A 13,734-nucleotide genomic window follows, 5' to 3' on the forward strand; every position below is an offset into this window, starting at 1 on the left:
TTTTAAAATAATTATAAAAATAAAACATTATAGTTTGTAAATTATTTGTAATACAAATAACACTATAACGACATAATGTCTATTTTAGGGTTGCGCAAACTGATTACACTATCGATATATCGATACATCGATATATCGATTTCTCAAATATCGATACGATAATATCGATATTTTTCTCCGAAATATCGATATTTCGATAATATCGAAAATATTTGCGCAACCCTACGTACAAGTGTAGTAGTACACCGCGAGCGGACGGTCCGCGCGTTAACAGTGTTGTACACGACGTCTCCTATCATATTATTATATTATATTATATCATTATTATTATTATTATTAAAATATTTATAACACATTCGTATTGTTATTATCTCCGTCGTCGCTCTTCGCAATAATAATAATAATAACAATTACGATATTTTATAATATTATTTTATCTTCAATCGTACGTCGCCCCCGTTGGTCGTGCGGCGGCGGGTCAAGCCGCAGTGGACGGCCCGACAGGTCAAAACTGAACCGTACGCGTTCACCACGATAATTCACGACACACCGAGTCTGCGGCGAGCAACACGGATTTCGCGTTCCGAGCCGTGTCGAGACGCGTTCGCGATTCGTATTTTTTCTCATTACAACAATAATAATATTATCGCAGTGCCGACGCGACGTGTGTGTCGTCAGCTGCCGTCGGTTTTTTTTTTTTTTTTACTCGGTAGTTGCGCGCGCGCGTCGAGTCCTAGTCCGCTCGGTCGTCCCTTCCTGTCCGCCGTGCGCGCAACCGCTCTCCACCGGTGGTGGTCCCGTGCTCGACATGACCGAATCCGCGTAGACGCGTAGTCAGTTGTTCGACGACGACCGTACGCCCGCGTCCTTGTGCCTCCTTGGAGATAGTCTACACACACACACCTCCCACGCCATCGCCACGACGAGTTTTCCGATTTTCGTTTGAGTTTTTCCACTGATGTTGGCTGCACGACGTCGTGCAACATGGTTAAAAGGTACGTACACGTATGGAGTATGTTGTGTTTCGTCTCGAAGACCGGTGTCCCGGGAAACGGACGAATAGTTTGGTGATTTTTTTCTTATTCGTGTCACCCAATTTTTTCTACGGAAATCCACCTCAACAACACTATTGTAATAGGGATCACAGTAATAATAGGTCAAGAACTGTCCCTGCGGTGTTTCTATACGGCTTTTGCATTCGTGGGGTCAAGAGTTACGTCGCTCCGTTTTCATTTCGTGTTCAATATTTTTTCTGGTATCGGTACATACACTCAATCGCTACAACGTACGATTTCAATGATACTCGTTACACTTATCAAATGTTTTTGACATACCTAACGTGCATAGGCCATGTTTGTGGACCATTTTTTTTGTAACTTAGTCATCTATATTTTGCATAATTAGGTATTAATAATTATATTTTATCCTATAACTTCATGTACATTTCAGTCACCTATATTATAAGATTAGACCTCTTAATCCATACAAGTGACATACATATCAATCAAAAATATGTATGTATCTACCACTATTTATTAGTTAATGTAAACCTTTGTTATTAACACTGTTAGCGATATCATAATACACTTGGTGATTTTTTGAACATTGAATGAAACAATTATCATGGTCAAATCATCTATTATAGGACTGTTGCTGCCCAAGTGTCACTTTTAAATTATTCACAATATATAGTTGTAAATCATACCATTCATTATGATATATATGTATAGTATTAAAGAAATAAATATTGGTAAAACTCAAAACACCTAATTTAGTGTTAAAAAAATAATGATTCCCTATTTAGGTTCATTGATATTTGTGAGGCTAATAACATTAGATTACATAATAAATCCTTTAATAAATAATGAGTGTATATTTAAACTTGAGCTTTGAAATAAATCTGAAATATTGGTATAATCCACATAAATATTAATAATATTATGATATATGAATATACATTACTTGCATATTTATGGGTTTTATAGTTACAGATTAAACGAAAGACTAAAACTATACCTAAACACATTTTATTTAAATTATTATAAATTTAAAATAATATTCAATTGGGTTATAATTTGTCAACTGTTAAGAGGACTTAAAATCCTGTAATGTTGTCTTTGACTTATAAACATATAGCCCAAATTCACACGTAGCTGATCCAATTTTGTGTTATTGGTTTTATATTTTAGAAAATTAAATTATCAACAATAATTATTATTTAATTATATCAAACTTAAAAGTAAAAATACCATCTAGGGCATATAAATGATTTTTATTTATATTTAATTAATTATAAAGAGAGTTAAATTAAATATTACAATTTTAATTTTAACAGTCTTAAGTTCTTAAAATGATATTTTAATCTAATTTTTGTTTTTTGTTCTATTTACACTCTGGTTTAGGTTTAGTAACATTTTGTGTTGCATCTTAGTTTTAAAAATGTATTCTAGATGGGACTATGAAGAAAAAACAGCAAGCAAGCATTATTTTAATCCTTGTTATAAGTTAGATTTAATTAAAATTGTGCCTACTACCGTGTGCAATTTTAGGCATGTGTGTGAACAGTGAACGTATGACATGTATAATATATAAACAGTCTAAACTAGGGGTGGATTTGTAAAATAAAATTTTATAGTTCTAAGTTATATTGCCTTAAAAACAAAGTAAATTTAAAAAAATTATATTGTAAAATATTAAATAAGTAACTACTTATTAAATATGCTTTTGTCTGTATACATCTCAATGGTTAAGATTGATATGCGATAAGAAAGATAGTTAATAGTTAATAGATAGTTGATAGTCTTATAAATATGAGTTGATTTTAATGTTTTTACTTTTTGTACACTCTAATTATAGATTATAATTATATCGTATAGCACACATACAAAATAAATATAAAGTATTTACTCTATATTTCTATAGGAATTAATGATAATTTGTAATAACTGGTGATATTATGTTTTTATTTTAAATTATGATTATCAGTTATGTCTTATATGTTACACTCTTATGTTTTATTATTAGGCACTTTTTATACTAATAGACAATAATACGCATGTCACATACATACTGATTAGTATATTAACTATATGAAATATTGACTTTAATTATCTATTTCAGTTTTGTAAATTTTTATTTTTTGACTATAAATGAAAAAAATATATGAGTGGATATCAAAAAATATTAATTAATTAATTTATGGTGAGTTATATACTTGAACACGCTTGAAAATTAGAGTGAATGGTTCATAGTTAATTGTTGATAACTTAGTTGGGATCACTTTTAATATTTGTTCCAAGTTGGGGCCATTATTTTATAAATTTGAGCCTGTATAAAAGTGGTTATAGTCTATTCAAATTGAGATTGGTACCTGGTGGTGTCCCCCATCATTAATACTATGTCAGATGTTATCATGGAATAAAGCCACACCTATGTGTATTACTTGGTCATCATGTATCATTCACATTTTGTATTAACTAAAGGTACTTAATATATAGTATATACATTACCTATACAGACCCAGATTTATAGAACAATAACCTGGAGCAAATAGTAAAAATGGTCTCCACCAAGGCATTAATATATAGCCATGAACCATTCACTCTAATATTCAAGCATATAACTCGTCATATACCTACTAATCAATTAATTAATAATAAATAAATGTATTTGTAAGCAAATAATATTTAAAGTAGAAAACATTGAGTTGAAATAGGTCAATTAAATATGAGGTAGATACCTAGTAAAATGTATCATTGAGTTTAACTTTAAGTTTTAATAGTGTTTGGTAATTTTGTTAGGGTGATTCATAGACTTAAGAGTTTAAGGGGATTTTAATTATATAAGTAGTGATTTAGACATAATAAATTTAAAAATGTAAGAATAATTCGAGGAATAATTTGCCTACCATGTTCAATACACATAAACTACCCATAAAAATTAAAAAATTATTGATTATTTTTGTTGTTATTGCAACGATTTGTCACTATTAGATCAGGTGTACATTCTATTAAAGTATCAAGTTAAAATAATTTGTTTAATGAATAATAATAATTATACACATGCTTGTTCATAACAGAATATTTAATTGTTTATATTGAATAATTACATTTTTAGTTTATCTTTTTTGATATCATAAAGTATTTTATGTACATGCATATTATTTACTTTACTTATTTACCTATACTTAGTACCTTCCTATCATAGATGAAATTTCAATATACATGTTAAAATAGAAGTAATTAAATTCATACAGTATTAACTACCAGGCTATGGTAAATTACTTAAACAATAATAAATTAAGGGATAAATTATTTTATTAAGGAAAATTTTAAATCATACTTACAATTATATAGATGATAGCAATGGTAGGAAGGAGTTATAATCTCTCAAAAGTTATTATTGAACAATCCCAAATAATTTATTTTTATTTATGATGAAAAATTCTGAAACCAAATGAATAAATGAATATAAATTTAACATAATTAATAAATTAAATATAAAGTGACATTTCTTATAGGCACAAGCTTTTAGAAAAATTCATTTTTCATCTTTAAATATTCTTTTTTTTCAGTCTAATTTAATATACTTGAATGAATTAAAAATGGTGTTTTAGACTTGAAAATTGAAATGAATTACTACTTTATTTAACTTAAATATATTCTAATTTAAAATGTATTAATTAAATTATGATTGTAAAATTTGACAAATAAGAGATATAAAGAACATACAGGATAGATAATTCAAAATCTGTAAATTATTTAGAGATGTTGACCAAATATTGGAATGCTTGATTCAAATAAAGAACAGTCTCGTTAAATATGGGTTATACCTTTTTATCTATTTTGACCAATTAAATTTTTTTTATGAAAAATTATAGTTTTTATTTAAATTGTTAATTTTTTTTTTTGTTGGCATATTTCAGATCTGATGCAACTGAAACAAAAAAAAGTGGCATAAAAAATGAAAATGCTGTAAAATATGGCGAACTAATTATATTAGGGTAAATAATGTAATATGTATTAACTTTTTTCTAAGTATTGAAGTATGAAATTTTTAGTACTGATACTTGAAATACATTTTTTTTTTATGAATAAGTTAATTATGTTGTTTGTTTTAGATATAATGGTCAATTGACCGCAGGAGACAAACGTAGGCGACGTAGCAAATTTGTGTTATGGAAACGTGATATTGCTAATGGAATAAAGAGATCAAACCATTATGTTGTTCCATGCCCCCAAAATTCACATGTATGTATTTTATCAAATTTATAAAAAATAATTAGTAACCTACAAGTTATTTTAACAAACTTTGGAAAAATAATATTAATGTGTGAAATTAAATTATATACTATTATGCTATTATTAAAGTATGTCACTATTCTCTGTATAGCCAAGTGTTGCGCTCTCAGAACCTTTATTTTAATATTTTAACAACCACCAGTACTTAATTAATGAGAGCAATATACAATCAATTATTTTATAAAGTTGGTAGTTATCCACTATATGCTTCAAGAAATGTATTCATGTTGTAAAAATGGTTTTAAGTAGAGAATATCTATAACTTTTAATATTTCCATAAAATACATTTTATTTGGGTAATATTTGACTTATACTTAAAATCAAAATAATTAAAAAATTTGAAACTTACATTTTTAAAATTTTAATTAAAAAATATACTCAAAAGATAAAAATAAATTAAATAAAAGAAAAAATATCAAAAATTAAAATAATAAAAAATATCTGTATAGATAAGATTTGTCTCATTTATTACACACAATTATAAACAATAAAGTATTGAAGTGGTCAAATGAACTTTATGAAAAAATGAACTTAAATTGTTTGAAATAATATTTATTTAAAAGAAAACTTAAATTTTTATTTTTTTTCCTTTTTTAAGTATAAAGTTATTTTATAGACTATGTTTTAGCTTGTGGACTACTTTATAAATGTGAAAATATGTATTATCACTACTACCTATACTAATAAGTATTCAAAATAATTACAATGCTAAGATTTATATTGTTGCAATAAACCTAAATAAACTGCAAAACATGAATATTTTGTGTTAATAGTTATAATTCTGCTTCTTGTCGTGCCCAAATTAGTTATAATGAAAATATGTAAAAGTATTCAAAATAAAAATAGTGGACCACTGAGTAATCACTATGCTGTAGAAAAATACCAAGTGCATTTAAATTTATAATATTTTTAATTCTCTAAGACAGAGGTTCGTAAAATTTTATTCTTTTTGAAAACTGTCGCGCCGTTAAGGAGGAAAATATTTTTCATTGCCTCCCCACCCTCTTGAAGTAAAAATAAAAGAAGCATATATATTTAATAATCACATTTATTTTTAAATAAATTAATAAATAGAAACAATTATAGTTAAATCTTGATGCGATACTTTCAATTTTTTTGTTGTAATGTAGATACATTTTCAAAAAATTCACCACACTTCTACTTCCCAAAACTAGTTCACTGTCCCTCTGAACCCTTCACTGCGCTTACGGAGAGACAATATTGTCTGCGTTAAAAACTACTGTTATAAGAGAATGACTATCGAGTAACTTTGTATTATATTTTTTAATTTTTAATTCACAAACAATAATTTTATTAATAAAAAATTTAAATATCAAAAAAGTCAAAATATTTGTTTTAGAATATCATGTCGTTCTGAATGACATTACTCAAACAAATCTGATAGAAAAAACTGGTTTCACATTAGTTTTCTTTTTTTATAATTTTTTTGTCTTAACAATTATTTTTAAAATTATTGAGAATTTTTCTAAAAGTACCAATTACATCTATTTTGCTATCAGAAACTACTTTCAAATTTGAAAATAGTATTTTTTCTCCATTAAAATATATTCTTATAAACGTGTACAAAAAAGCGCATCATTGTTAAATCATTACATTCATTGCTTCATTTAGAATCTAAAATAAATCATTATTAGAAAGAATTGATTTGTGGATATTACTAACCAAATTTGTAAAATAATGCTGCATAAAAAAAATACTTACGTTTATAAATTTTAGCCTTACTAATAACTTAATTGTGTACTTTTTGTTAAGTATAATCACTGATTATTTAAATTATATAATCAATGGTATAATGTATTTTATTATTTTTTTTTTAGGCTGTTTTGGATAAAAATCAGCATTCAATTTCCTACACCTTATCAAGAACAGAAGCAGTCATTGTGGAGTATGTAAATGATGAAACAACTGATATGTTTCAGGTAACAATGATCAATTTATCTATATAAATTATGATTAAGTATTATTTAAATAAATTATGTATTGGCCATTTGTATGTACCTAATTTATAAAACAAATAAAATTGGTAAAAATAGTTTTTAAAAATATTTATAATTTGTAATAAATATGGTGCAAATTTTAATGTTACACAAAATATCTAAAAATGATTTTTAAAAAGTTAAATGTCTTGTCAAATCATCAAAAAATAGTCTTATAATAATGAATATAAATTTAAAAATGTTAGCATTTTTTTAAGAAAATGTTACGTTTATTTATAGAAAAAATCTATCAAAAAACATATCAATTACATTTATATCTTTTATGAATTTATATTTATACATTTTATTCCATATTAATTTATTGAATTAAAACTAATCATAAATTAATAACTAATAAAATGTTAGTATTTGTTTATTTTTATTTCTACCTTTAAATTATATGTGATTATTTTACAAAAAACAATGTATTCTCTGATATGTTTAAAGAACAATGGCATTCGGTTATCTATCAATAAATTTATATATATATGGGGATATATAATTTATTATACCATATTATACACTTGAAGTAATATCTACAATAATTAATAACCTGTATAAAAGATAAAGTATAATATTTGTAGTTGGCAGTTAATTATTTCAAAATTTACTTTTGATACATAATAATTCTAGAAAAAAAAATTAATAATAAAATATCTATAATTTTGTTGAAAATAACAAAAATGTCTATGAAGTAAATATGGTTGAAAATGCAAAATTAAATTTACGTTTCATAAAAAATATGTTGTATTTAGAAAGCATTTTCAAAGCTTAAAAAAAAAAATTATTTAGAATTGAATTTTGATTAATTATTTTGAAATGTTCATGATGAATGATAATTAACACAGATATTGTTAGTACTTTTATTTAACAATTAAACATAAAGTTAAAATTAATGCCAATAAATATTTAAATAATGAATTTCATTAAAGTCATAAAATTAAATCAACATTCGATAATAATTAATTCATACATTGATAATAAATGTATTTCATAATTGGATGCAGAGTGGCATTGGTTACATAGGTTAACATAAAATTTTGATTTGTATTATTCTATAATTTGTAGATTGGAAGATCTTCAGATTCGCCAATTGATTTTGTGGTCATGGACACCAATGCTGAAAAGAATGCAGCTGCTATCAATAATTTACCTATTGTTGATAGTAAAAAAACAGCTGCAGCAAGTACAATATCAAGATTTGCTTGCCGTATTATTTGTGACAGAAATAATACAAGTATAGCTCGATTATATGCTGCTGGATTTGATTCTTCTAGAAATATATTTTTAGGGGTAATAAAACATTAATAATTGGTTTTCAATATGAAAATATTATATTTTGGGCTGTTGGTTGATTTATAATTTAGGAAAAAGCAACTAAATGGAAAGATGGTGAAGAAATTGATGCTCTTACTACAAATGGAGTATTGGTTATGCATCCAAGTGGAAAGTTCCATAAAGGAAACACAGAACCTGGGATTTGGTTAGAGGTATCTGTATGTGGGAAACTATTTTCTTTACGTGGTTCTCGATCTGCTCAACTTAAAGGTGATATGGTATGTAACATAACTGTAATTAAATGTTATATGATTCCTATTATTATTAAATATAATTTTTTTTTTTTAGGTTGAAGATTCAAATAACATCCTTACTGATGGAACGCTAATTGATTTATGTGGTGCAACTCTGCTATGGAGATCAGCAGAGGGTCTCAACTTATCTCCTGTAATTATGAATTAATGATTATGTTGTTTTTATTTTTTATAACATCACAGCTAATTTTTTTTATTTTTTGTATCCCTTAAGTTAGAAAGTCAATTAAATAATAAAATATGTCCTTTAAATATTTTTACATTAAATTTAAATTTAAAAAAGATTTAAGTTACTAGATTAGAGTATAATGTACTTTTGGTATGCATCATCTTTAATTATAATATTTTTAGTAAAAAACCTTATTTTTAAAATAAGTTGTAATTGTTGCTAAAATAACTTATTTAATATTTTAGAGTAGAGAATATTTAAAAAAGCTGATTGAAAGAACAAATCGTGAACGGCCTACGTGTCCTGTTGGTCTATACACATTAGTATTTCCTCATCATTCAGAAGATCATGCTGCTGCGGTTGCATCTTCAGAACTTGCTGATATAAAGCAACAGCCATATGCATACTTACAATGTGGTCATGTCCAGGGTCGTCATGCATGGGGATTAAATAAAGACTCCAATAGTAGAACATGCCCAATGTGTTTAAAAGTAATTTGAAAATTAAAAGTGGTTATTATAGTCTAAAATTTTAACTAAATATTTAATTTATAGGTTGGCGGAATTGCCAAGCTTAGTATGGGCATAGAGGCTTCATTTTATGTGCAGGATAAGGAAAAACCAGATTTATATGCTTTTAATCCATGTGGTCATGTGGCTACAGAAAAAACTGTAAAGTAAGATTCAATTGTTTTTGAATTTAATATTTTTTTGTACATAATAAGAAACTAGTAATATTTTATTTTATTGAAAATAGAAAAACATCATTATTTTTATTATAATTCTATTTTAAATTATAATTCCTAATCCGCGAATACTTTAATATAAAATTGATCATTTTTGGATCATAGTAAAAATATCCTGTTTTTATAATGGAAATTTAACTCAAATAATTTTCTTAATTCTATATCGTAATAACATTTTTTTATGGTAAGTGAATTGAGTTCAGCAAATAAAGCAGCCTGTACTAATGAGGCATATCTCAGTATATTTCAAGCCATATACTAATAACATTTTTCTTCAATATATTTAATTTGAAAATGTAAAAGAACTTTTATTAATATTTTTTTTTTTTAGATTTTGGTCAAATGTTGGGATACCCTATGGGACAAACGGTTTCGAGGCATTTTGTCCATTTTGTGCAAAGCTTCTTGAAGGGTATCCAGGTTATGTGAAGTTAATTTTTAATTAGTTTAAGTAAATTTTTTTTCACATTATTGTAAAAATGAATAGATTCCTTTTTATAGATAATATTTATTTTTCCTGAACCTTATAAAGGTAGTGTGATAATGTTAGCTTTTTTTTGTCAATTTGTGAGTTATACTTTTGTCCTTGATTTTAGACAATTTTTTTATTTGTATATTTTTAATAACTGGATTATTACATTTTATAGGCTTACAACTATTTTTGCCTTTTGCTTTTAGTTAAATATTTTTTTATTTTTTATATTATTTGATCGTTTCTGCCTTAACACTGGTAATCTCTAATCAATACAATATTATTTTTATAATGTTGTTTAAAAATAGTGACAATCTCTAAAAAAAAACTGTTTTTAATAAACAATCTCAGTATTAGTTTTAAAATTATCATTGAATATCTTTTGTAATGTTTACTTTTTTTGAAGATCTTAATAATACTACTTTTTGAAGATCTTATTAGTTATAGTTAAATTTAAGTAGCAATTATTGTATTAGGGTTGCCAAGAATAAATATTAAATTATAATCGTGTTTTTTTCATTTGAAGTTCTTTTTAATGATATATTTTAACTACCTCAGTACAACAGGAATAAATTGATGATTTCCGAGTAAAGGGGTGTGTCTGAAAAAACTCAAGTATTTTCAAATATTAAAAATATAATACTTTATTTTCTTCATATTTTTATTGAGATTAAAAATTATTGTTATATATGAGTTAATTGATGAATTTTTTGCTATTATTTTGTTGTATTTTTTGTTATTCAATTATGTTCAATTACTTAATAATCGTATTTAATATGTTTCAAATTGTTAGTAAAAGTTAAATGGAATAAATGGCAATCCTAATATTTATACTTAATTGTTTAGTTTTAAATATATTTTATGTGAAGTATTGTAAGTTTTTTTACATTAAATATATTTTAATTATATAGATAAGGTTTTAATTAATTTAAGTGATATTAAATAGTTTTCATAAATATATTGATTCAATTATTGAGATATATTTGTAAGAAGTGGTGCAACTAAAATATTATATATTCATTTTTAAATATGTATTTTCTTTCCGTATTGATAAAACAATGCTTCAAAGTACAATTTTATTATAGTATTCATATAAAATGTATATATAATATATTTAATTGCACAGTTAATTTTTTTTAATTATTTGGTGTGTAAGCTGGTGTGATATTTCAAGACTGCAAATTGCTGAAAATAATTTAAATTAATTGTGGTAATATTATTAATATCTATAGGCTTCTATAATAGTTTGAGAATATTAATCTTATAGATGTTAACAGTGATTACTTTTAGTAAATTTTCTTTTCGATTGATTCGTATTTTATTTTCAATATTTTAATATTCTTGTTATTTTTAGCATTTGCAGTCACATTCTTTAAAATTGTATAATGTATATATATCTATATATATAATATATATTTTAATATAATTTAGTTTAAATGTAATGAAATAATTGGCATTATATTGATAAATTATTTTCAAAAACACATGTTAATTATATTATAATAATTAGTTTTATCATTAATATTATCATTATTATAGAGATTATTATTATTATTTATTATATTTACACAAATATTATATTTACAAATATTTTTTGCGATAAAACAATTCTAAATTTTTTCAGATGATAAAAATATTTTGATCATAAAAAACAGATTAATATTTATATTTACAGTGCTTGGAAATTTGTTCCTATTCTTATAATCTATAAGTTTAAGAAGAACATTTTTCTGTTCATATATAAAACTCATTGAATGAGTTAATCTAATTGCTCCAAAATTAATATTTCCTCAAATAAAAATAATCAATGACTATTGTATCAAAAAATCAAAAAGATCTTAACAGATTATTAATATTAAAAATTAAATTATTATTTTTTTAATAAATTTATTAAAATGATTAATTTTATAGTTGATGTTACAGATTTTTTACCTGTGTATTCTTGGTTACTATTTTAAAACTGATAATTTGTATAGATAAAATAAATATATTGTGTCAAAGATAGGTTAATTTATTATTGGAATTTTGAATTTTGAAGTGATTATTTTTTAATCATAAGATCTGCCCATAGTTAGGAGTAATTATTTTATTTTTTTATGTTAATATCAAATCATTGAATACACCATGCATAATATTTTATTTTAAACTTAATTCAGTTCCAATTTATTCTTAAACTTTATTAATAATAAATACATAAACGTGATACAACATATTATACAATCGTATTTTATTTATATCATATTATAATTATTGATGTAATATAACTAAAAAAAATAATTTTTAATTGAGAATGATTGATAAGTGACAAAATATTACTTTACTGCAAGAAAACTTATAATTCATAAAATTTCCGTAAAAATAGAATTTTGTTCTTGGAAGTTTTCCCTGAACTTGTAATTTTCAAGCACTGAATATCTCATTTTTTAAATGTAGTATGCAAAATAATAAACTATAAATAAATAGTTTACACAATTTGAGTGTAAAATAACTAGAATAGTAATAAAATCTCTTGTATACTTTATGTACTATGATGTTTTTGTTTTATACAGTAATGATGTATAAATAATAATTTCATGTATTATTTTAATTTAAACCATCAAATTTATTTATTTATTTTAATTGAAATTTAGTAAAAATATTTAATATTTTGATGACGTGAAATAGAATCATTATCTATTCTGATAATTGAACCTAAAAATTAATTGTCGTGTAATTAATAAATGATAATTATTGTACTTAGCTATATGCTAATCTAGTTAAATGTAAATGTATTTGAAACTATTTTATGATGGTATATAGTTATTTTTATGATAATGTTTTAAAAAAATAATGATGTTATCATTGCAATTATTACTGAATACTGGTACCTGTCTCATTCAACCTGTGTTGTGTTTTAAATTAATAAAATATTTATTTTCAGCTACTGAATTGTTGTCTAATCATTATAAATTTAATAGAATCTGCTGTACACCTAAATTTATTTTCCATTCTCTTTAAAGAACAGAATTATTTATGATATGGTTTATCTCAGCATTAGGTACTAATTTAATTTAGTCAATGTGCATCCAATAGGTACAACAATAATTCTAATTTATGATTAATATTGCAATGAAAATGTTTTTATTTAATAATATTGTATCATATTTATGGTTGGAATATTGATGATATTATATATTTATTGACATTTAAATTGAATATTTTCTTTATTCTTATGATTTTATCAACTATAGTTGACCTTCAGTTTATATATGTTTATTTAATTTCTATTCATATTCAAATATATTAATAATGTGTGGGTGGAGAAAGGTATTAAATAGTTGAAACATAATTTGCCGTGCCATAATTTTTAGTGATATCTCTACTGACCATTATGATGTGTCATTTTTATCAATCAAAATTTTAAAATGATATTTTTACACAAAATAAAAGTAATTAAAGGAAAATCTTAAATCATTTTTC

The 13,734-nt window shown here is 24.3% G+C and overlaps 1 protein-coding gene across 1 annotated transcript; it reads left to right on the forward strand.

The window, feature by feature from the left end:
- The first annotated feature begins 238 nt into the window (after nucleotides 1-238).
- On the forward strand, nucleotides 239-13,203 carry LOC114124878 (protein pellino). The gene is made up of 10 exons (XM_027988323.2): nucleotides 239-995; nucleotides 4,925-5,002; nucleotides 5,120-5,249; nucleotides 7,139-7,240; nucleotides 8,366-8,590; nucleotides 8,665-8,853; nucleotides 8,924-9,022; nucleotides 9,304-9,549; nucleotides 9,613-9,734; nucleotides 10,135-13,203. Exons 1-10 carry the CDS (start codon nucleotides 985-987, stop codon nucleotides 10,247-10,249), a joined length of 1,317 nt encoding a protein of 438 aa, XP_027844124.1. The 5' UTR covers nucleotides 239-984; the 3' UTR covers nucleotides 10,250-13,203.
- Nucleotides 13,204-13,734: the final 531 nt, after the last annotated feature.

The sequence above is a fragment of the Aphis gossypii genome, chromosome X, assembly GCF_020184175.1.
Source record: "Aphis gossypii isolate Hap1 chromosome X, ASM2018417v2, whole genome shotgun sequence".
NCBI lineage: Eukaryota > Metazoa > Arthropoda > Insecta > Hemiptera > Aphididae > Aphis > Aphis gossypii.

Coding starts and splice junctions, on each gene's coding strand:
- LOC114124878 (XM_027988323.2), top strand. Junction 8,854..8,923: donor CTCAACTTAAAGGTGATATG/GTATGTAACATA, acceptor TTTTTTTTTTAG/GTTGAAGATTCAAATAACAT. Junction 9,735..10,134: donor GCTACAGAAAAAACTGTAAA/GTAAGATTCAAT, acceptor TTTTTTTTTTAG/ATTTTGGTCAAATGTTGGGA.